Raw genomic sequence first — 24,738 nt, 5'->3', positions numbered from 1 at the left:
GTCTTGCCATAGAATTTTAATGATTCTTCAGGAAGAGAGAGTGAGATTGACCACATTGTACAGTTCTGTTTCACTTTAATGAATTATCATGCACAAGTTAAGACCACTCTGTATGTCATTGGTCCACTTAAAAACAAAGGACAAATAACAACTAAATTCTCCTTCAGCTTTAAAATTATATTTATCTTTAATTAGAGTAACCTAATTTTATGAGAACAAATCAAACATTTTGTTATTAGTGAAATTATGTTTTCTTCTGACCATTTTTGAGTGCTCTGGTAACTAGACTTACTAGTTATAATAAGTTTAATAAATACTTGTTGACTGATTTGTAGGATTGTGTGATTGATAGGTGATTTAGAAAGTTCATTTAGTATATTAGAATATCATTGTACAATGAGCCCTCTAGTTTTATGAGATTCTAGAGTGGCGGGTAGTAAAAGGTGATATGTTAAGTTAGTTGGATATCGTATTGAAAAGGATGGGAGTGCAGTGTTGGATGATCTCTGAGTATTTTAATTATAATTCTCATCTTTCGATTATTCTTGAGCCTTCAGAGTTCTGATTAATGTGTCAGGAAATGAAAACTTGGAATAACTTTTAGATTGAGGTCTGATCAGATCAGCTCAAATTTCTTGTAATTAATTGTCAATATAATTTACATTGTTGTTTTCCTACTTGTATACAGGAAAAAAAGGACTTTTAAATTTTGCTATATACTTATATATGACATATAGTTTTATTTTTGTCATTCAGTTTAAACAATAGACCTTTGGTTTTCTGTTTTCTACAGTAAATCCCACTGTAAATTGGTTGGTTAGAACTATTTGCTGACACTTGGTGGCAGAAAAACACCAATTTCTTTCTTTCTTTTTTTAAGTTTGCAAATTCCTTTTTATTTTACGATTTCTTTTTTCCAATGAACACAGAAATCTCTAATATATACAGGCAGGTAAGACTGGTTATCAATTCACTAGCAGACAAATTAGAAGCCTTTGGAATTAACATAGGTAAAGTCTTGCTGAGAATGCTAGAAAATAGGAAGTATGTGCAAGAATTCTTTTGAAACCTATGGTTGCAAATATCCATGTTTCTAAGAAAATTACTTTATGCAAGTATGTCTTAAGCATGCAACACCTATATTAGATAAATTTAGACAATAAGGCAGGGTAACTGTGCAAAAATAATGAACATTTTGTGCGAAAAAAAAAGTTTTAATGTTGTTTTTTTTTTGAGTTATGGGATTTCTCCTGGATTTTATGGATACATGGAGGTAATTTTGCCTGCTATAATCCATCCTGATGGGAGAAATCCAAAGAGTTGGAAAATAAAATTGTTAACATGTAAAAAGACTGTTTAACCCAAACTGTTTAAATACTAACTATACAGTATCCCAATTTAGGGAATATGACAAAGAAAGTAGCCTTTGGTTATGTTCTTGTTCTAACCCTTTTGGACAATTTTCTTTAATTATTTATTGTATTATTATCAAGTATATTTTTTAAATTTTTAAATTTTATTGTAGTTTTTTATTTTTTATTGTAGTTTTCAGGTAGCCCAATTATTCTTAAAGTTCTCCTGTTAAGTGCCTGCAGCCAGCCTGCCCCACTGCTTCTGCATTCACTAGGCATGTGTTGCATCCTTTTCCCCCAGAGCTACATTTCAGCTGCACAGATGGGCCTGCCATTCCTTATCAGCTCAGGTTCCCTCAATCTTCCCCAGCTCAGATGCCTGACTTCCCACACCGTCTGGGAGGTGAAAATTCTTGTGGTTGGGGCCAAGGGGACCTCCCAACCAATCAGCCCAGAACTCTCTTTTTGCTGTTTCAATGGGGGGAACTAGCTTGGAGTTGTTTAGACTTCATGGGGCCAAATCTCCATTCTTCTATCTTTCCTTGGTTGTCCCAGGAGGATGGCTCCAGTTCTGCCCCAATACTTCCTTTTTTTCCCACTCTATGTTCACCATTTGCAATTGCTTATGTGGAAGTCTGAAAAGCTTGGAATTTTCTGACCTACTCTGCCATCTTCTCAGAGTCTTCTCTCTGTTTGTCATTTCTTATTAAAGGTTCAGTCATTTCAGTAATGTTTGACTTTTTGTGACCCCAGTTAGTTTTCTTGGCAAAGATAATGGAGTGGTTTGCCATTTCCTTATCCAGCTTATTTATAGATAAGGAAACTGAGGCAAATAGCGTTATGTGACATGCCCATGGTCACACAGCTAGGAAGTGTCTCAAGCTGAATTTAAACTCACAAAGAGGAGCCTTTTTTGATTCTAAGCCCAATGCTCCATACACTGCACTGTCTAGCTTCCCCTCTTGCTAAATAAATACTCTCTTGAATTTTCCTTTTCTTCAGACATTCCCTACTCAAGGAGTACCAATGTTGTTTTGTATCATAAAAAGGTTTTAATTTAATGTATATTGAACCTTTTTTTTTTTTTTTTCCTGTCTATGACTCCTTTGGCATTACATTCTAAAGTAATAAAATCTTTAGGTCAAAGGGTGGTTTTTTTTTTTCTTATATGATTTTATTTTGTTAACCAGAGAAGTTGGACAAATTCAGAGTTAGAACAACGTATTAGTTTATCTGTTTTCTTATAGCCCCTTCAACATTTATTTTTCCATTTTTGTTGACTTTGCCAATTTCAGAATAATAGATTTTCTTAGGCTTGGAAAATCAAAGAGTTTGAGAGAAAGAGAAGGGACTTGGTTTTAAAAAATATATAGTTGTGGTAGGTCCAGACTTTTGATTTCATTGATGGAGGAAACTCCTAAAAAAGGAAAATTCTGTTCATTGCAGATTAGTTGCTTTGCAAGTTCGAATTTTAGAGCAATGAATTAACTTACTATTCTGAGACTTCTCAGATCTTTCTATCATGTCCCAGGAAACTTATTATTGGGTTAATCTATCATCTTATAAAATCTCGTCAGCCCCAGAGCTCCATCTCATCCCTACCTTGTACTAAAAGCTTTTACTAATTCCCCTTAATGCTAGTTGTTGTTAATGTCTCCATTTTTATCCTGTATATATTTTCTTTGCCTGTAGTTGTTTGTGTGTTGTTGTTGTGTGTGATTGAATTCTTAGAGATCCAAAACTGTATCCTTCGCTGTCTCCCCAGAACTTTCAGTGCCTAGCACATTGTAGGTACTTAATAAATGCTTGCTGACTTGACTTGACATTTTCTTAGACTTTTTAGTAATATGTAAAAAATCCATTTCAATTTTGATACAAAATGGTAATTATTAAAGTTCCTCACATTTAGGGGATAACAGAATGTTCTCTGAGGAAGGGTCATGATCATTAATTAACCAAGGACCCATTATAGACTTTGTCAGATATTTATGGGTAGATCTACTCAGTTTGCATGGGCTCTTTTTTGAGGGGAAGTTGTGGTGGTGAGCCTTTGTGTACTAGCTTAGGGCAAGCTCAAAAATAGGTGCTGAATACTCAACAACATCTACTAGTGTAACCTTTTCATGACAAGGAATAAGGCCATTTTCTAAGCCTGATCCTGAACCAGGTAGGGAGATGAATTGAGTACAGAACTTGGAATCAGAATGGCCTAAATTTGGTCCTTTCCTCAGATACTCTGTGGCTGTATGCCCATGGACAAGCCATTTAACTTATGTGTGCTCAGTTTCCTCATTTGGGTTGTTGTATCAGATGAGTTAGCATGTAAAGTACTTTGTGTTATATAGATAACTGTTGTTACCATTATCATTATTGTTATTAGCTTAATGAGTGGCCCTAAAAAAATCACTCTCAGTATCCCAAGCAATTCTATAAAGCTATAAGTTGCAGGGCATGAATTGTTCTGCATTGGTAGATGATATCTATTACAATGAAATCATAGATTTGCCTTGGAATTCCCTTCCTAAAACTGAGAACTTTAGGTGAACGTGAAGCTGGTAGGAATAATGAGGAACTCCAACACTGTTTTTATTGTGTCACTATCTAGAGTAAATACAATTTACTACTATGATCCTGCTTAGTGTCCCCCCTTTCCCTCTTAGATATATTTAAAAATAATTTGTTATTATGAGTGCTTAATTTTAATAAGTAAATTTTGAAAGCAGTATAATAGATAAGGAGCTTTGTGTCTGATAAATCTGGTAAGATTGATGCAAAAAGTACTTAAATATTTTAGGATATATTCTTTCTGGTGTAACGAAGAAAAAAAATACTGATTTATTGAACTCACATTAAAATAAGAACTGCCTGCTATAACCTTTAGTGTAGATGTAAAATCTTCCATTAGTAATAGACCAAAAATATTGGGAAAACATTTTTCACAGTGACAAGAGCAGTCCTTATGGAGTTTCCACTGTATTTTCATGGACCCTTAATAAGTCGACCAACCTAGCATTTAATATGTGTCAAACACTGTGGTAAAGTAGGGATATAAATAGAAAAAGTAAACAATTAAATGAAAAATGAAACAACAAAAATGAAAACCCCTGCTCACAAAGAACTAAATATATGTGTGTGTTGTGTGTATGTGTGTGTGCGTATATATATATATATATATATATATGTATATATGTATGTATTTTATTTCCCCCATTACATGTTTTATATATATTTTTTTAATTTTTCTTTTTTTCTGAGGCAATTGAGGTTAAGTGACTTGCCCAGGGTCTGTGTGACCCTGGAAGTGTTAAGTGTCTGAGACCAGATTTGAACTCGGGTCCTCCTGACTTCAGGGCTGGTGCTCTATCCACTGCGCCACCTAGCTGCCCCTCCCCCATTACATGTTAAAACAATTTTTAAAACATTTGTTTTTTTTTAAACTTTTGAGTTTGAAATTCTATTCCTCCTGTCCCCCTCCCTGATATTGTAAGCAATCAAATATAGGTTATTCATATACAATTATAGAAAACATTTCTATATTACTCATTTTGTACAAGAAGACTTTAATAAAAGTAAAAACAATCAAAAAATGAAATAAAGATGTTTCAATCTGTTTTCAAATAGTATAAGGATGTGGTTGGTATTTTTTTTATCACAGCCATTTTGGGATTTTCTTGAATTATTATATTCCTGATAGTAGCTAAATTATTTCCAATTCTTCATCAAACAATACTGTTAATGTGTAAAATGTTCTTTTGATTATGTTCAATTCATTTTGCATCCAGTTATGTAAATCTTGTTTTTTTCTGAAATTATCCTATTGTCTTTTCTTACAGCACAATAATGTTTCTTTGCAATCATATACCATAACTTGTTTAGTCATTTCCTAATTGATAGACATCCCTCCAGTTTCCAATTCTTAGTCACCAGAAAAGAGCTGCTGTAAATATTTTTATATAGCAGGTCCTTTCCCCCTTTTTTATGTCTTTGGGATGTAGACCTAGCAGTGGTATTACTGGATCAAACGGTATGTAGTTTTATAGACTTTTGGACATAGTTCCAAATTGCTCTCTAGAATGTTTGGATCAGTTCACAATTCCACCAATAGTATATTGAAGTTCCTGTTTTCCCATATTCTTTCCAAAAATCTTAACATTTTCATTTTTTGTCATATTATCCAATATGATAGGTGTGAGATGGCATCCCAAAATTGTTTTACATATCTCTAATAAACATGGTTTAGAATATTTTCTTCATATTATTATAGATATTCTTGATTTCTTTGCTTGAAAACTTCATATCTTTTGACCATTTATCAATTAGGAAATAACTTATATTTTTACAAATTAGATTCAGTTGTCTATATGTTTGAGAAATGAGGTCTTTATCAGAAATATCTTTATAAGCTTTCTTCCTCCCCATCACCATTTTCTGCTTTCCTTATAATTTTGGTTCCATTCGTTTTGTTTGTGCAAATAGTTTTTATTCTATATAATCAAAATTATCAATTTCATATTTTGTAATGCTCTCTGTCTCTTGTTTGATTATAAATTTTTTCCTAGGAACTTGCATTTAATGAAGTACAAATGTAAGTATTTACAACATGAATATAAAATAAACAAACACAAATGGATACCAAATAGCTAAATATAAGGAAGTTTCAGAGGGAAAATATAAATAATAATGGGGGTATCAGGACAGGCTTCATGCAGAAGATAGGAATAGAGGAACCATGAAGGCAGAGAGGAGAGATTGAACCAAAATACCTTGTTGTTGAAAATGGGCTTAAATTTGTCCATCTATTAATACTTTTAAACTGGTCTTTGAAGCTATTCTATGTGGTAATTTAACAAGGAAATGACAAAATTGTGGGTTTGAGATTTTTTAATGGACACTAACCTTTAATTAAGTAGGTAAAATACTTTTTTTCGGATGTATATTCAGAATAGGAGAATGGAAAAAAGAATAATTAGCTCATGTACCTGCCTACATGCAGTAATATAGTTAAAGTCTTTTGGATAGAGAATTGTCTTTAATTTAAATATTCCCAGGGAAGAGTTTTTGTATTCTTTCTCAGCAGACTATTCCAATATTTTTCAGCCCCATGTGATTTGGTTACCTACTGTTTAAATGTTTCTAAGGCATTTCTTATCCCTTTACTTAGGTGTCTAGAAATTTCTGGCTATAACTTGAAAACAATGATTAATATTTTGGGGAATCTTTTTATTACTAAGTAGCTTATTTTACCATAGTTAATTGTATATGTAAAAGAGTAGGTATTTTAGTTGCTTATTAAACTTAAAAGCCAGTGAAATTTAATGCTAGGTTAAAGTAATTTCTTCAGAGCTATTTGTGAGATTATATTTATGGATTCTCTAATAATCATTTAATAGCCACATGACTCTTTTTTAAAAATACTTTCTTATGCCACTAGTTAGGGCAGTTCCTCCCATTGTATTTCCTTAATAGTTATTGAACCAATTGATTGGGTATACTCTCCAGTGACCCTGTAAACTAAACACCTGAGGATTAGACAGGAATGTGTTACAAAGTATTCAATCTCTATATGACCTGATTTTTCTTTTTCTGAATGGTGTTGTAGGACTTGGGGAAGGTTACATTTCTTTTTTTTTTTTAGATTTCCAGAACCTTATCAGGAGTATACATTTATTGCAAGCAGACATAGGCCATCTCTGGACTTCTAATCAAAGTTTCCTCTACAGTACTAATTTATTTTTAGCACCATCAAGATAGAGAACTTATCCTTTTGGATGTTATTTGAATATGTATTTAATAAAATGCTAGAAGCAGATTTTAGACGACAACTTGAAAAATTATCCCATGCTGTTTTCTATTGAATCCATCACTTTTCTGTCAGAAGGTGAAGAGCATTCCTCCACAGAATTCGTCTTGCTTACCATTGTGGGAAGAAATTATATAATACAGGAGAAGCATTTTTTGTTCTATTACTTTTATTTTCAATATGAAGAAAACATCTTGAGGGAGTACAGCATTCTCATTCTCATTCTCATATTTTAGGGAATTCCATTATTATAGTCCAAAAGATTAACTAACCCCAGATCAAGTAGATATTACTTTTTAATGTAGAGTAGTTAAGTGGCCTAGTCAGTAGAGTCTGGCCAAGATAGGCCAATGACTAATGAACTCCTGTGCAGTGTCTGAGTAAATGAATGATCAAGCATTTATCGAGTGCTTACTACAAGGCACTGTGCTTTGCTATAGAAATAAAAGCATAAGCAAACAATACATATCTGCTAGTGTATCTAGTCTTATTTAGGGAGTGTCTGAGTCAGGGACTCAATAGAGATATTGGCTGGCTTGTTGCAATATCTACTATTTCCTTTCCTGCCTTGTGTGATGGTATAGCAAATTTTATCATAGATCTGATCCCATCTCAGGGATGTGAAACTATTATAATTTTGGTAGATTCTTGATCAAGATGATTCATTTCTCCTTTGTTAGATCTCCTATCCCTAAGTCTACTTAATCTGTTCTAAAACAAATTTTCTCCTTCCACCATCTGCCCAGTTTATCTCTCTTCTGATTACTGTCCTTAATTTCATTTCTGCATTGTGATATTTATGGCTTTCTAGGTAAAGATTCAGAGTTTTTGGGGCAGCTAGGTGGCGCAGTGGACAGCCTGGAATTCAGGAGCCCCAGAGTTCAAATCTGGTCTCAGACACTTAATACTTCCTAGCTGTGTGACCCCGGGCAAGTCACTTAATCCCAGCCTCAAGACAGGAAAAAAAAAAAAAAAAAAAAAAGATTCAGAGTTTTGCAACTTAGAAAATCCAGTCCAGTGGTTAGACAAAGAATGATGTTTGAACAGAAGTATCCAGGATACAGCAGTTTCTCCCATTTCACCCTGCTGTTTATCATATAATTCTTTCAGTATCACATGAGAATCCAGGTAGCACAGACTATCAGCTCCGCAGTATCTTTCTCTGAATTGGATTTTGTTTGATATAATAAATAGGCTTCATTCCCTTCTTTTCAGTCTGTCTTTGGATTTGATATCAGTGAATTCTGAGTTGTCCAAGTACCATTTCTTGTCTTGATCATTCTAATCAGGATTTGTGCCTTTCCTCATTAAGTTCTTCTCTCAAGCCAAGCCCTATAGGTTCTCCTTCATCACTCGCTCTCTTTAGCATTAATTTCCTCATGAAGTTCTTGGGATATAATCAGTTATTAGGGATAGCATAGTAGAGAAGGAGCTGGACTTGTGGTCAGGAATACTTGAGTTTTAATCAATTTACTATCTTTGTAATGTTGGATTTAAATAGACCTTGCTAAACTTCCAAGTTTTTTCATCTGTAAAATGAAGGTATCTTGCAATCCTAAATCTATAATAATCTAACCTGTAATAAATAACTGAGGCAAAAAAAGCACAATTTAAAAATCACTGGTTGCTTTAGAATGGGTGTAACAGTTGTGCCAATAAAGCAGTATTCAGGGATTCAGGTTGTGCTTTTCAGTGTAATTAATAATAGTATGAAATTATTGGTGCAGTCTTTTATCATATAATAAAACTATTTTTATCAAATTTTCATTAAACATTTTGAAATGCCCACCATCAGATAATTTCATTTTATTTTTTTTATTATAGCTTTTTATTTACAAAACATATGCATAGATAATTTTTCAACATTGACCCTTGAAAAACCTTGTGTTTCAACTTTTCCCCTCCTTCCCCTCACCTCCTCCCCTAGATGGCAGTTAGTTTAATACATGTTAAATATGTTAAAATATGTTAAATCCAATATATGTATACATATTTATACAGTTATCTTGCTGCACAAGAAAAATAGAATCTAGAAAGAAAGAAAAAATCCTGAGAAGGAAAACAAAAATGCAAGCAGACAATAACAGATAGAATGGAAATGCTGTGTTGTGGTCCACACTCATTTCCCATAGTTCTATCTCTGGGTGTAGCTGATTCTCTTCATTACTGAACAATTGGAACTGGTTTGAATCATCTCATTGTTGAAGAGAACCACATCCATCAGGGTTTATCTTCATATAGTTTTATTGTTGCCATGTATAATGATCTCCTGTTTCTGCTCATTTCACTCAACATCAGTTCATGTAAGTATCTCCAGGCCTTTCTGAAATCATCCCGCTGGTCATTTCTTATAGAACAATAATATTCCATAGCATTCATATACCACAATTTATTCAGCCATTCTCCAGTTGATGGGCATCCATTCAATTTCCAGTTTCTAGCCACTACAAAAAGACCTGCCACAAACATTTGTGCACATGTGGGTCCCTTTCTCTCCATTAAGATCTATTTGGGTTATAAGCCCAGTAGTAACACTGCTGGGTCAAAGGGTATGCACAGTTTGAGAATTTTTTGAGCATAGTTCCACAATTTCATTTTCTTATGCTAGTTGAGAGAATAATGAAACACTGAAATTATGGAAAATTGAAAATTCTCACTGAGGTATTAAGTGGTAGTAATTTTAACCCAAGGTCACAGTAAAACTTATAATCAAGAATGTTGACAATAGGAGTTTCAACTTGGAATGGATTGGGTTGGCAACATAAAATCAACCCAGTTGAAGTTAGTTCCATGGGCCAAAGATTTCATTTTCTAACATTTAATAAATGGGAATGGAAAGAGAGGTATGAACTTTTTTTGCCCATCAAATCTTAATTATTTGGCTCCCTATCAAAAGAATACATATTAATCTTTAGAATTAAAGATTTGGAAGGGCTCTTGGCAAAGTGTATATTATTGCATTGCTGGTGAATTGCTTCTCTTTCTAGAAAATAATTTGGAGCATTGCCTGGAAGAATACTAAACTTGATATACCCTTTGACTCAGTGATACCATTTCTAGTCTTCTACCCCAAAGAAATTAAAGGAAGAGAAAAAAGATCTATAGGTACAGAAATATTTAAAACAGCTCTTTCTGTGATATCTATAAATTAGAAATTTGTCTTCCTATTGGGAAATCCTTGAATGAATTATGGTATATGTATGTAATGGAGTATTACCGTACCATGAAAAATTATGACATGAACACATTTAGAAGAAGCTGGGAAGAATTTTATGAATTGAATTAGAATTAGGATTTTTTGTTGCTTTTCTTTTGTGAAGGCAACAAGTACTTTGTCTCTATAGTTATTTTTGCCTAATATCTCTTTTAAGGAAAACATTCTCACCTCCCATTTGTCACCTGACATTTATGAGCTGATGCAGAGAAAGGTAAACAGAAATAAAATGTTGTATACAATGATAATATTATAAAGAAAAAAACACTTTAAAAGACTTTATATCTCTGATCAATGCAATGATGAACCACTGGCCCAAAGTTATAAAGATAAAATATTCATCTTCTGACAGGGAAGAGGAATGTGTTTTTGAACAGCTAAAGTGGGATTTTCTTTGCTTGACTATGCATCTTTTTATTATGGGCTTAATTTTTTTTTTCCTTGGAGAAGGCAAGTACAGGAACCACATTAATTTAAAAAAACTTGATAATTAAAAATGTAAATATTACATTTTTAAACTAAAAGTAGAAGGACATGGTTTAATCATTTTTGTGCCATAAATCCTTCTGGCAGTCTGATTAAACCTATGAGTGCCTTCCCAGGATAATATTTTTAAATAACTAAAATAGAATACATGAGATCACAAAAGAAACTACTTATATTGAAGTGAAGTTCTTAAAATATTAGAAAAAAAGAGTTCATAGACTCTGGGTTAAGACTCATTGAACTAAAAATAAGGATAGAATAGTCCATGAACTATACCTAATATTGAAACTATGGTTGTTATTGAATTGAATTTTATAAATATAATCTGGATTGTTTTATTAATGCTTTTGAATGTTCTTTCCACTTATGAAATTCATTTAAGACAATAGATATCTAAAGAATGGAATAAAACTGATTTCATGGATTATTGAGTTGTTCTGTCCTTTTTCACTAAATTAGGTTATAGAATTTTTAAAAATACTGTAAATGCAAACCATAAGTTGACAGCCTGTATTTTTTTGAGTTGATGGAAAATGTAAAAAGCTTGTGTTTCTGAGTGAATTACAATGTTGTCATCCTAATTGCAGCCTGTGCTCATTATCTTACCATATTTTACTTTTGACAGGTTTTTTTTTCCTGATAACTCTTAATGACTCATTTTATTACTACACATAGTTCTTTTTGGAAGTTTTTCATTTTGAAATGTGTTGTTATACTAGGGTCATTGACAATTGAGCAAAATAACATTTTCAATATCATAAGTATTTCAAAAAATTGTAGCTATAGAAATATGCATTCATTCAATATCATGACCAAATTCTCATCCATTAATATTTATTAAATCTTTACTTATACGTCTTATAAGTATTGTTTGTGTACCTATACTGGCTTCTTAATGTTTTTGTCCATGCCCATTGGAAGCTTGCATTCTAAGAAGGCAAGATAGACTCAGTGCCTTTTTAGCATTTCTGAACTATACCTAACACTTTTTCTGTTAGAGGGTTATTACCTAGAACCTTTTTAGCACAGCAAAACTATGATGAAGGTTATTGGGATCCACTTTCAGCTTTTAATTAGTATTTGCATTAAGATATTAATGCAAGATTAGAGTCTTAATGCTAGACAACAAGTAGAAATAAAAATACTAAACTTTGTTATTGGTGAAAGATTTGATTATATACAGTCAAATATTTAAAACCACAGCACTAAATCTAAGAACAACCAAATCTACCATAATGTTGTACTCAGACAACTAAGTGAAAAAAGAGAAGAAAAGTGAGAACTATAAGGTAAAGAATCATCAAAGAGAGGCTAAATGAAGAATATGAAGATAAGTCATTGCCATGGCAAAATAAAAGAGAATGCAAGTTCTTTTTTGTAATTAGGTCTGCCAACATAGCATCTCTGTTCATTATAGTGTCTTGGTTCTCTGGTATCCCAAAACTTCTAATGCAACTATTATCAATATGTACTCAAAAGGGCTGTTCTCATGAATCCCAGCATAGCTAGAATACTAAGTAAACATGGAGAGAGGCATACCTATTTTGAATTGATTTTGAATATTTCAAAATCAAGGGAATTCTTTGGAAGGTTGTTTCAGATAAGAAAGATGTAAAACAAACAAAATACACGCCTTTTTTTCTCTTTACTCAAGGCCTCAGAAATGTGAAAATAAGTTCCTTTAAAGAAGAAATGTAGGTCAAGCAATATTAAACTATTTTTCAAATATTCCTGGTGAAATTCTACAAAAATCTGAAAGGAATGAGGTAATACAAAGAACACAAAGATATGAGTCTTATGTTCAGGGAGCTTACAAATTTGGAAGATAAAACATTCAAAATAACTTTAAAATGTAGACTGTGATAACTAACATAAAAAACCAAAAAGTAGAGTAGAATATTGGAGAATGGAAAGATTAAATCTGTTTGGGATAGGGGGAATCAGGAAAACTTTCCATTTCCCCCCCCCCTAATGATTTGAAGGCTTTATTTTTTAAATTAAATTTTATTTTTCCAAATACATTTAAATATAATTTTCAACATTCATTTTTGTGAAGCTTTGTATTCTAAAATTTTTTCCTTCCTTCCCTTTCTTTCTCCTTCCCTAAGACAGTAGGTAATCTGATATTGGTTAAATATGTGCAATCCCTTTAAACATATTTTTATATTTGTCATGTGTGAAAGAAAATCAGAAAGAAAAAAAAACCATGAAAAAGGAAAAAAAAAGTGAAAATAACTATGCTTCAATCCACCTTCAATCTCCATAGTTCTCTCTCTGGATGTGATTGGCATTTTCCATCTCGGGGAAGCTTTACTAAATAACCTAATATTGAATGGTCAAATATTCAACAATGTACTTTTCTGATGGAGGGCTTTGATGACTAAGTAAATTGTCTGTACATAATATACAGACTAATGCGGATTCGGTAGAGAGTTTCAGGGAGCATGTTATAATCAAAATATCAAGTGAAAAGAGTAATTTTGATGCCACTTTGGATTATTTGTAAGGTAGAAAAGGTATAATTGGTGAAGTCAGAAAATTTAGTTAGTCAATCACTCAATATTTTTTAAACAACTGTATGAAGAATTCTTTATCTTGTAAACTCATAGGTTGATGATTATAAATTTAAGGTAGACATATCAGATGAAGGGAGAGAAAATAACAATAAAAATGTAAATATGAATTATTAGGAATTTTAACATGTGTAACAAATGAACCCTGCTGAATTGCTGAAAAGGGTTATCAAAAAAGACTTTAGTGTTCAGATTAGGAGAAATAGACTGAGTGGACCTTGTCTGAGTGGGAGGCACCTAGAGAAACTAGATTAGGAACAAAGCTTTGGGGGAAAGGAGCTGAGAAAAGAAAAAAAAGAAAGAAATGAGAGGGAAGAAATTATAGGAAGATTCAAAACTGGCATATCTGAATGCAGGTTTTATAAACATAGCCTATTTATAGAAAGAACTGGAGATCAATGAACAGAGAATGTCTATTATGTTTTAGATTAAAAGGCAGAAAAATAGGCATCCACTAGAAGACATTTTGTCTAAATTCAGGCAGAGGGATGCACAACAAGAAAAAAACCTTATTCTTTTAGGAACCAGGATAAGACAACTTGGCCTAAAACTGGAAAATAGATTAGGCATCCCAAAAAAGAATCGTAACAAAGGGTCAGGACTCTATTGTATGGTTTCGTGAACTTTTAAAATTGTATTTCAATACAATTGGTTTCTTTTGTAAATTGTAATTGGTTCCTTTCTATTTTCTTTTATGTATTTAAAAACAGTTTTCTGGGAAGGAAACCATAGGCTTCTCTAGACTGCCAATTCAGACTGTTACATAAAGGAATGTGACCACAGATTATAGTTGGAAAAAACTGTGTAGTATTTCAGTCTGTAGTCCTAGTGGTGAGATCCAGGGCTTTAATCCTGAACAAACATGAATCATATGAACTGTTTGTGAGAAATTGTGATCTCAAAGGTCAATCAATTCAGATATCTTTTCTCATTTCTAGTCTTCCTACTCTCTGGTGGCATTTAGTGATGTTGAATGCCTTTGATAGTGGAAAATTTTCTTTTGTCTTCCATGACACTATGTATACTTCCCCAATAGTCCTGTTGCTTCTTTTATGTGTTGCTTTCCTATCTCCTTAATTGTTGTAGTTCTGTACCTTCACTCATTCTGTTCTCTTCATCTGTAATACTTTCTCCTCACCATCTTCATGCCACCATGAATGCTATCCATCTTTTAAGGTTTAGCTCAGTTGCCACCTTCTTCATGAATCAAGAGGGCAGCTAGGTGGAGCAGTGGACAGAGTGCCCGGCCCAGCATCAGAAAGACTCATCTTCCTGAGTTCAGATCTAGCTTCTCACTCTTTAACTAGGTGACTCTGAACAAGTCACTTAATACTGTTTGCCTCAGTTTCCTCATCTGTAAAATGAGCTGGAGAAGGAAATGGCAAATAACTTCTAGTATGTTTACCAAGAAAATCCCAAAGGGGTTCCAAGAGTTGAACCAATAGAAAATGATTGAACATTGGGAATCATACAAACAGTGATTTAGAGCTGGAAGCAATCTCAGTGATCTCTAGTTCATATTTTATTTTTCTGAACTTTTGTATTACTCATAATTTATGGTACTTATTTATAACCTAATATTGTACTATTTGTACCCATATGGTACTGTTTTAAGTATTTCATATTCCCCCCGGAAGTATGATGCTTTGCTTATTATATATTTGTATAGTGAATAAATGTAAGTATCTCTACTATATAGAATTTATATTCTGAAATATTATGAATGACTAAAGGCAATGATGCAATACAAAGAACAAGAAGACTTACGAATTATTAGGGCAGATAAAACAGCAAATGTTTGAACTCAAGAAGATGAGTCATAATTACTCCAGCCCTGCACTTTATTCACCTATTGTACCATCACCTTGTTGTAATCATAATCTATATGTCTTCATAAATGGTTTAATAGCCTCTATTCACACCATTGTTTTGTGGGAGCACCAACAAGGAGTAACAGGATATAATAAAACTGGAGTGACTAATGTTTTTCCCCTGTGGAACTGAAACTCAATTTAATTTGCTTATCTTAATAAAGCTAATTTTTCCTTATCTTGTAATAATTTTGGCTGTATACCTTAACTTCCTTTATGTGTTTGACTGTAATAAAGATGGATATACTACTAGAGATACTATAGAATAGAGGGAGAAAAGATAGGACCTCAGGAGCTTGTATTTTGGTGGGAGAAAATCCCTAATTTCTTTCTTCCTATGTAGTGACAATGATAAATAAACTTGGAATAAATTTTTTTTTCTTTTCATACATTGTCACTTAACCAATTGAGAAACAATTTAGAAAATTAGGAAGTAAAACCATTTTGTATGTTTTTATTTTTCCTGTGACTGAATCTTATAAATCAACTTTTCCTGGCATGAAAGGTTGGTATGAATGTTTAACTCTTTGAGAGCATCCTTCTTGAATGGTTTTGTCCATGTTAGCTATTGTGTAAGATGGACAAGAGCTGGCTCTTATTAGGAGAGCTGATACCTTTAGCTTTATTTAGTTTAGCAAATTAAGTTGGGATCCTATTCCTTAGGGGGAAAATATTAGTTATTCTAGGCTTAGTATGTCTTATTACTCCTTGTTGGTGCTTCTCCAAAACACGGGTTTGGACAGAGGTTATTAAACCAAATATGAAGACGTATAGATCATGATTACAACATGTGGTTGCACATTGAGTAAAGTGCAGGGCTGGAATCAGGATAATTCATTGACTCATTCTCTTCTGAGTTCAAATCTGGTCTCATTTACTTATAAGTTACATGATCCAGGACAAGACACTTAACATTCTTTGCTTCACAGTTCTTCACCTATAAAATGAATTGGAGAAACAAAGAGCCAACCAAAATGGCTTTAGCCCAATATCTTTGCCAAGAAAACCTCAATTGGAATCATAAGTAAAATGAAACTGAAATAACTAAACAACAGTAACAATAGTCTGGCTGAGTCAATTTAAATTTTAATTTAAATTTTATAAATTTCATAATTTGTAATTTATAAATCTATAATTTATAAATTTTATGACTTATATTTATCTATTTGTGATTTAAATTTAAATTTTCCTCTCATTTCTGTGTAGAGGAATTCCTTTTCAATTCTTTTCGTTAATTGTTAAAATTTCATTGGGGAAATTACAAACAATACTTAGAAAAATAGTCTGAAATGAACAATTTCCTGCTTGGGTCACAAGCTCTTGTGGGACTATGGAGGCTGCTGGATAAACTATGCAAATTCTTAAATAAGCACACATGCAGTAGAATGGACAGTAGCTCATGTTTCACTGTTTCCTCTCTACATTTGGATACAATTGCTATTCATATGCAGACTAAAACTTTATTGGCTTTGTCAGTGGAAGAGTAGTTAATAGATAAGGAAGTCTGAAGAAAAGAGTTCAAGTAGTACTCTGATACTTTATAATTCTCTGTGTATCACAGTAGTCTTGGTATTGAGGAACAAATAGGAAAAACAGAGGACCAGGGGGTGGACTTGTTTTCCAGAGTTTAAACATGAAAAAGGGAAACAGTGGGTAAAAAAGGTGAAATAAATTAGTATAGACTGGAGGATTTAACTTTCTTTTTCTCATAATTGAGTTGTTTGGGAAGAATATACAACATAAAACAAAGAGAGTACAGGTGATAGTTATAAGATGAATTTCATTTTTAACCTGAAACTAATAAAGGAGAGTTGAATATGTCCAACAGTGTGATGTAGAAATACATGGATCAAGAGGGAGGATGGTATTAAAGGAAAAATAGTCATAAGTAAAACAAAGTTTGTGATCTAAAGGGAGGAATAGAAGAGAGAAAATAAATTAGAATTCAGATGGGGTAGGATAGGATGAATGTTAGTTTGTAGAATGGCTGGAAAAAAATCTTGGTATATAAAATATAAGGGGATGATATTGTGCCAAAAGAAATTATTTCAAAGCATCTTTGAGAGGTTTTTTTTGATAGAAAATCAAGAAAGAATTGTGATGTATATAGAGTAGTGAACCAAGCCAGGGAAAGCTGTTTTATAAGTACAACAATATTATAAAGAAAAGCATTTTTTGCTTTGAAATTTTCACAGGAAATTAAAAATCCTTTATATAGTTACTTGTACAACAGAGGGATAAAAATAATGGAAATTGTGATTGAGGCAATGATCAATCAATTCTTTGTGTGGCCTATGATGTGTATATATGAAGACTTATCTTCTGAAAAGGAGGTGTAAATAGTATGCAGAGCCACATGTTCTTGGACATGGCCATTGTGTAGATACATTTTGCTTATGTTTGTTACAAAGTTTTCCCCTTCTTTACTCTCTGTTAACTAAGAGGCCATTGTGACTCTTAAAAATGCATAAAGGAATTCAGAAGGAAGCAGAGAAAAATAGAACAATTTTGAAAGTAACACACACAGAATCTATGACTCCAAATCTATTTTCTTTCTAATACATTATGAGCAGATAATAACCCATTTACTGACATATATTAAAACAATAATATACTGACTTCTTTCCTCCTACAAGACACTCTTAAATGCTCTAGAGTAGACTAGTGGATGTTCCTGTGCCATTAGCCTACACATAGTCCACTGTTGTCTCAAGCCCTGAAATCACATATTGTGCTTCCTGTGTCATCTTCTAACTCTGTTCCCCAGGGTGCTCTGTTCACTTTATTCTGTGGACATTGAGTGAAATTAAAGATAGATGGAGAAAGCAGCACTACTGTTTTTCAGAAGTTTATCAGTGAAGTAGGGGAGAAAACATGTTGAAAAGCTTATTATTTTAAAATTTCAAGTAGTTACAGAGGACAGGTAAGAAGAAAAAAAAATAGATGAGAGACAAAAAGATGGATAAAGGGTTTCAGAGGCAGTGGTAATTGTCATAAAAGAGGAAATTACCTTTGATAAGAATGATGTCATTTCCTTTGAGACTAGAGAAAAGAAAGAAGGATTGAGCAAAGAACAAATAGAGGGAAAATATGAAGTAGTTCATTTTGGATGGTCTCAAACAGGAGGATGGTTATTTGTTGAGAGTAAAATAGGGATAATGAAGTTGGTAGTTTGAGGAGAAATGAAGATTGGTAAAGTTAGCTGCTGAGAAATGATCATGAGGTAGATGTATTCTGATTCATGTATCTGTTTAATATTGTATTACTCATTTATGCCTCTCAACCTCAGTTTCCTCATCTGTAAAATGGGGATAATAATAACACCATAACTCAGGTTGTTCCAAGAATCATATCAAATAATGTATGTAAAATTCTTTGGATTACTGTATTAATGTGGCATATATAACATTATAAATGTGAGCTATCTCTTTTAATGTATTTGAACTGTTTCTTATTTTCCTCTCTCCTTCCTTTCATCCTCTGGCTTCCTTATTCTTTCTCCTCCTTCTCTTTTCCTCATCCTGTCTCTCTCCCTACCACTGCCTTTCATTTCTGCATCTTTTTTTATCCCTTCTTCCTTTCTCCTTTGTTTTGTGTCTCATATGTGGGAAAGTAAGGTAATTAAACATTTCCATCCTAGGTTTTTGCTGTGATATGTTGCAAGCTTCATGCAGAAGACCAATTATAATGGTAATAATCCAATTATAATAAAGAACTTGTGAAGGAAAATAGGTGATAATGTCAGCATAAAAAAAAAAAAAACCAGAAAGCAGGATTTTCTTCAGATAATTCATGATAGAAATATTTTATTGTAAATTATCTTGGATTGAATATATGTGTATGTATAATTACTTAGACTCAGTCACCATGGATCATAAACAAATTTGTGAGGTTTTAAAAACTATTTTATAAAATAAAAATTTTTTCTATATCTATATATGTTCACTCATGTGATACTTGGTCTTACAAAAATCAAATAGAAATAAATGTGTTTTTGTTTTTAAATTTTGATGAATATATTTAAGGCTCAAAATGTCTTATAACAGCAGCTGTCTAAAATTATGAAATCAAAATGCGTATCACTGGGCTGATTTGGATGGTGTTCTCTCTTGTGTACATAATGTAACAGCTTTGACTTCAACAAATTTTCACAGGAAATTAAAAATCCTTTATACAGTTACTTGCACAACAGAGGGATAAAAATAATGGAAAGCTTCAGCAAAGGCTCTAGAGATGACTACAAAATACCAAACTTAATATTAGTAGTACAAAGCGTATTTTTCATAGGAACATAGATTTATAGTTGTAAGGAATTTTAAGTAGACCTACTCCTCATATTATATGAGGCTCAGGGAATTTAAATGACTTGTCCATGGTTACACAAAAAGTGTCAAGGAAGGATTTGAGCCCAGATCTTCTTTATACTTTCATTAAAGAAGTTGTTGTTTATCAGTAAACATATATGAACTAAAACTAGTCCAATGAAAGAAACCTCCCCAAGACCTTGACATCCCTCTGTTCATGGTCTTTGTTATTGTATCCTGACACCATTCTTCCATGCTGCCTATTTCAAATAAAAGTGGAGTTTCAGATTACTGTTTCAGACAGTTTTCTGGGAACTAAACCTCATCATAGGTTACCAGTTCACTGGTGTCGCTACTAGCAAAAAATTACACAAAGATCCCATCTTCCTAATCAGTGAGCTTAGTTAAATCAACTGAAGACTCCAATTCTGGGGATGACAAGTGATGAAAGAACCTTCTCTTCAGTCAGGGACTGAAGAGCCTGATTCTGTAAACATTGCATCAAGATAATATAGCAAAAAAAGGCCAACACTCCTCTCCCCATATTTAGTTGTGATGTCCCTTCAGGTCATTTGATTTCATTAGTTATACTGAAATTGTAATCAAGATTCATACATTAAGTAGCCTTAATGAACTGCAATAGCTAACTAGATACATGACTATGAAACTGCAATTGGTTCATTATAATACTTGACCAGAGATCATTGAATATATCAATCAGAATGATGCCATATAGCTATGTTTTGCTGAAATGTAAAACCATACTTTTAGAAACTTTACATTATTGGAACAAGGATCCCAGAATGCAGAACCTACATTAGAGAATTACAGAGTATTAGAACTAGCAATAAACTTTTAAAGATCTTCTACCCCTGTTTCTTCATTTTACAAGTGAGGTGACATGAAATGGCTAATGGCATAGACTGGATAGTGACTCTGGTTCCCTAATTCCTAGCCAAGTGTTCTTTCCACCATATCTCCACAATGGTTGGGGAAGTTACAAGAACAGGCCTGAACTTGGCAGTATTTCCATTGTACCCTCAGTTGTCTATATCAGAATTATCATAAATATAAAAGAGGAAAATCTTTCAGTATATCCTTCAGTTATCTCAATGAATTTTATGTTCAGTTTTATAAACATGCAAAGTATCTTAATAATGTCACTAATATCTTGATAACTTGTCACTTAATTTCTCTGGGATTTACTCATATTAAATGAGGAAGTTGAGCTAGACAACTTCCAGTATCCATCTAAATTTATGATCATATGAAATAATTCATTCACGTCATGATTTATGTATAGGCAAGCAACATGGTACACAGTAAATTGCAATGGCCTGAGAGTCTTAAGGTGTTTAATTTCTCACTTTGCCACTAACTAGCTGTGTTACCTTAAGTATGTTAGTTAATTGCCTTGATAATCAGCTATAGAAGAGTTACTGTACAGACTTTTCAAGATTTTTATGAGGGTCAAATCAAATAATTTATATACACAGTGTTTTATAAGCTATGATGTGCTTTATAAAAGTAAGTTGGTGCCATCACTATCAACATTGGCAGTACGGCATTGTATACAGAAAACTGGCCCAGGAGTTAGATGAGACCTGCATTCAAGTCCTTCCTCTGACATACAGATGCCATCTTGTTATTATAGATAAGTCACTAAACTTTTCAGTACTTTATGTATCTCTTCCCTGAACTGATGAAGAGAATTTCTTTATCAAAAAGGAATTTCCTATGCCATTGAAATCTTTGATCTGGATATAACATCATCATTATCATCATAATTATCAGTTTTATGGTCGACTTACTCCAAGTGATGGATTCTTTTGGTTTTTAATGTCAGAGGGCTTCAGGCATCTTTTGACATACATGATTAACACTTCTCTTTTCTTTGTGACAGAAATTGACTAGCTAAAGTAAATCTTTAGTCAAATGTAATGATTAATAGAAGTGATATTTGTATAATCTATTTCATTTCATGTTTTCCTTCTCTGTGAAATAGTTTTATAGAATTGTCTGATAATATTGAGAAGTTACAGAATATATTAAGGGCACTCAGCCAGTAAGTGTCAGGACTGGAACTTTAGTTCAGATCTTCTTCTTTATTCATTATGATACATTGTCTCTTACTCCTTTAGTTTGACTGCTGAAAGTATGAAATCATAGGAATTGAATTCTGGCTTTTTTTTATTATTTAAACTTATCACCCAAATAGAAATACAATATAATGAAATAAAATAAAACAAAAAAACTTCAATTTCACTGTTTCAGGCTCACTAGCCTGAAATTTCTTGATATGAATAAAGGTGAGCATTGGCAATGTAATGGGTAGTAAGGGGCAAGAGAAAGCCAGGACACCTCTGAGGGGAGCAATTAATGGATAGTAGAGGCACATACCCAGATTGAGCCAAGCTTCCTGTAGCCTAATGCTGTCCTCTGTACCACTCCTATGACTTTCTTTTAACATCATCTAAGACCTTTGAGCTCAAGAGAATCTTTGTGTCTTTTTACAAATCAGTTTCACTGTTAGCATTTATCTGTGAGGCTGCTTCAAAGTGTTGTTTAAAAAACAAACAAACAAACAAAATACTTCAGTTCACTCATGTGGAACCCAATTAACACAAAAAAGCATTAAGTAGTAAATGAACAAGTTATTCTCCTCTTGAACTATGGAGGGTGCTACAATGCTGTGTTAAAGAGGGGAAAGTAGTCTCATGCAGACTCCTTCCCAGATTATTTTCTGGCTGTGGCTGCAGACTCACCTGACTTCTGCCTAGAGATAAACTTGTCATTTTGTTATTCAGCAACATGTTTTGTACTTGGAATATTCCCTATGGGACATCCCAGGGAGATCAGAAAACCTATGCTGTGGAGTGCTGTCTTTTTATTCAGTCTTCTTCTAAACACATACTTTTTCGGGATTGTGGGACCCAAATAGTTGAATAGTTGCTATGGGCCAGAGTATATGTAAAAAGAGAATGAGGTATTTTCTGTTATGTTGCGTAGCATTATCAGAAGTGCTAAAAATGCCCTGCATAAACTTTCCAACAGTTTATTCTCCAATTTATGAGAATGAAAATAAGATAATTTTGAAGAAAAGTAGATTAAGAAATTTTCCTTATATTTTAATAAAATGTTTTTTTAGTCATGTCCAACTAACTCTTTATGATCCCATTTGGAATTCTCTTGGTAAAGATTCTGGAGTGGTTTGTCCTTCACCAGATCATTTTACAGATGAAGAAACAGAGACAGAGTTAAGTAACTTGTCCAGTGGGGCCACATATCTATTAAAGAAGTGCCTGACTTCCTATAATGTGTCCACTGTGCCTCGTAGCTACCCTTTGAATAAAATACAATCAACTTATCTTCAAATATCTTATGATATAATAGCCTTAATTAAAATGTTTAAGATTAAGCATATTTCACAAAAGAAAAGTTTCTCTATTGTAGAATGCCAATATACAGATTTTTTTTTTAATTTAAGTCTCTGGCCATTACAATTAAAGGTTAATATCCCAGTATTAACATTATATTCACCATACTGGATTTCAGCTTATATATGTTGTATATGTTAATGTTTATGAGATTTTAATGTGTGTGAAAATCTGCATGTTTCCCCATGCTCAAGATTTAAGTAGTAATGATAAACATTTTCATTGAACAACTTCCAGGGAGACAGGATTTAAACATTTCCATTATACAACTTCTAGGCAGACAGGATTTACTGCATTATTCCTCACCTCTCTGTATATACATGTTTATAAATATACTTATGTGTATATAGGCATTTCTATGCATGTATGAGTTGGCTTCCTAACAAAATAATATGGTTTTGTTTTGCTGTTTCAAGGGACTGAAAAAAATAGACCCTGAACTCTATGAAGAATTTGCAGACCACAAATTTGGAGAAGAATCATTGTACCGGATAGATCTTTGTTCTATGCTGAAGAAAAAGCAAAGCAATGGTTACTACTACTGTGAGTCTTCCATTGTGATTGGTGAGTTCAATTGGATTTTTTCTTTTTTTTTTTTTCTTCTCAAATATTGTGATTGGCATAAGTAAGTAGTAGTATCTAGAACTTGTGAAGTATATTTATCAAACTCTTTCATATGTGATATTTTAGCAATAATACTTGAATATTCATAGAGTTTCTTCTATGCAATTGGCATAAGTAATTAGTAATAAATATTTAGAGCTTATGAGGTATGTATTTATCAAACTCTTTCATATGTAATATTTTAGAAACAGTACTTGAACATTTATAGAGTTTCTTCTGCACAATAGCCGTTTTTATGGATTGAGATTTTAGGAACTATGATTTTCATCCTAAGGCTTGGGATCTAGGATTGCCAAAAATAAGCAAAACATTATAAGTCAAAACTCATATGTATTAAATTTGTCCATTTTAATGAAAGAATATTATGAAAGTTTTTTTCCTAGAGAAGTCTTTTTCAATAGTGCCTTCCATACCACATATTTTCATATTTTATTTCGAAAAGAGGCAATGAAGGTTATTTTTTTTTTGATATATTTAAGAGATAACATTGTCCAAGTCAGAATTTCACTGTGAGGAAAAAAAAAAGAAAAGAAAAGAAAATTTATTGCAAAGATTGAAAACTGTTTCTTTGCTCCTAAAATGTTCTACTCAGGAAAAATTCATCCCTGAACAAATCACTTTAAGAATTTATTGGTCTAAGCAAAGATATTTGTGGAAAGTGGCTCACTCTTGTGTTTTCTGTAAAAAATGGTTTTTATTAGAAGGGGACACTTTAATTAGAAGAAGGTTATTTTCTACATCTTAAAGCATGCATTAAAGGAAACAAATCAGCTGAAATTTAACTTGTCTTTAACTCCAATGGTAATGTTTTTTTTTTTTAAATGAGAACTTGCTTGGTTTAATTTTCATTAAAGTAATATGAAGAGATGCAAAAAAAGATTCACATTTACCTGAGAACTCTAAAATTTTTAAACTAAGATAAATCTTCTCAGAAAAGACAGATTTTGAAGGAAATCTATAAAACTGTTTATCCTGAAAGGATTAGATGTCTGAAATTTATTAAAGAGTTTGAAAAATATCCAAGAAATAACCCTGTTTCCAGATTTGCAATAGTGAATGTATCCAAGAGAGCCATCA

At 32.6% G+C, this 24,738-nt stretch overlaps 1 protein-coding gene across 6 annotated transcripts in view; it reads left to right on the top strand.

Moving 5' to 3' along the window:
* Window positions 1-24,738, top strand: part of AKAP7 (A-kinase anchoring protein 7) — a 154,800-nt gene that overhangs the window by 73,943 nt on the left and 56,119 nt on the right. For 5 of the 6 annotated variants that reach the window (XM_074309825.1, XM_074309824.1, XM_074309823.1 and 2 more), the window contains exon 7: window positions 23,454-23,601. In XM_074309825.1, the coding sequence (XP_074165926.1) occupies window positions 23,454-23,601 (148 nt within the window). Of the gene's footprint in view, window positions 1-6,987; window positions 12,782-23,453; window positions 23,602-24,738 lie in introns of those variants that run through there. The other variant, XM_074309828.1, reaches the window with a different exon arrangement.

The sequence above is a fragment of the Sminthopsis crassicaudata genome, chromosome 4 (genome assembly GCF_048593235.1).
Source record: "Sminthopsis crassicaudata isolate SCR6 chromosome 4, ASM4859323v1, whole genome shotgun sequence".
Lineage (NCBI taxonomy): Eukaryota > Metazoa > Chordata > Mammalia > Dasyuromorphia > Dasyuridae > Sminthopsis > Sminthopsis crassicaudata.
Note: the sequence above shows the minus strand (reverse complement) of the source record. Positions and strands in the feature narration are given on the sequence as shown.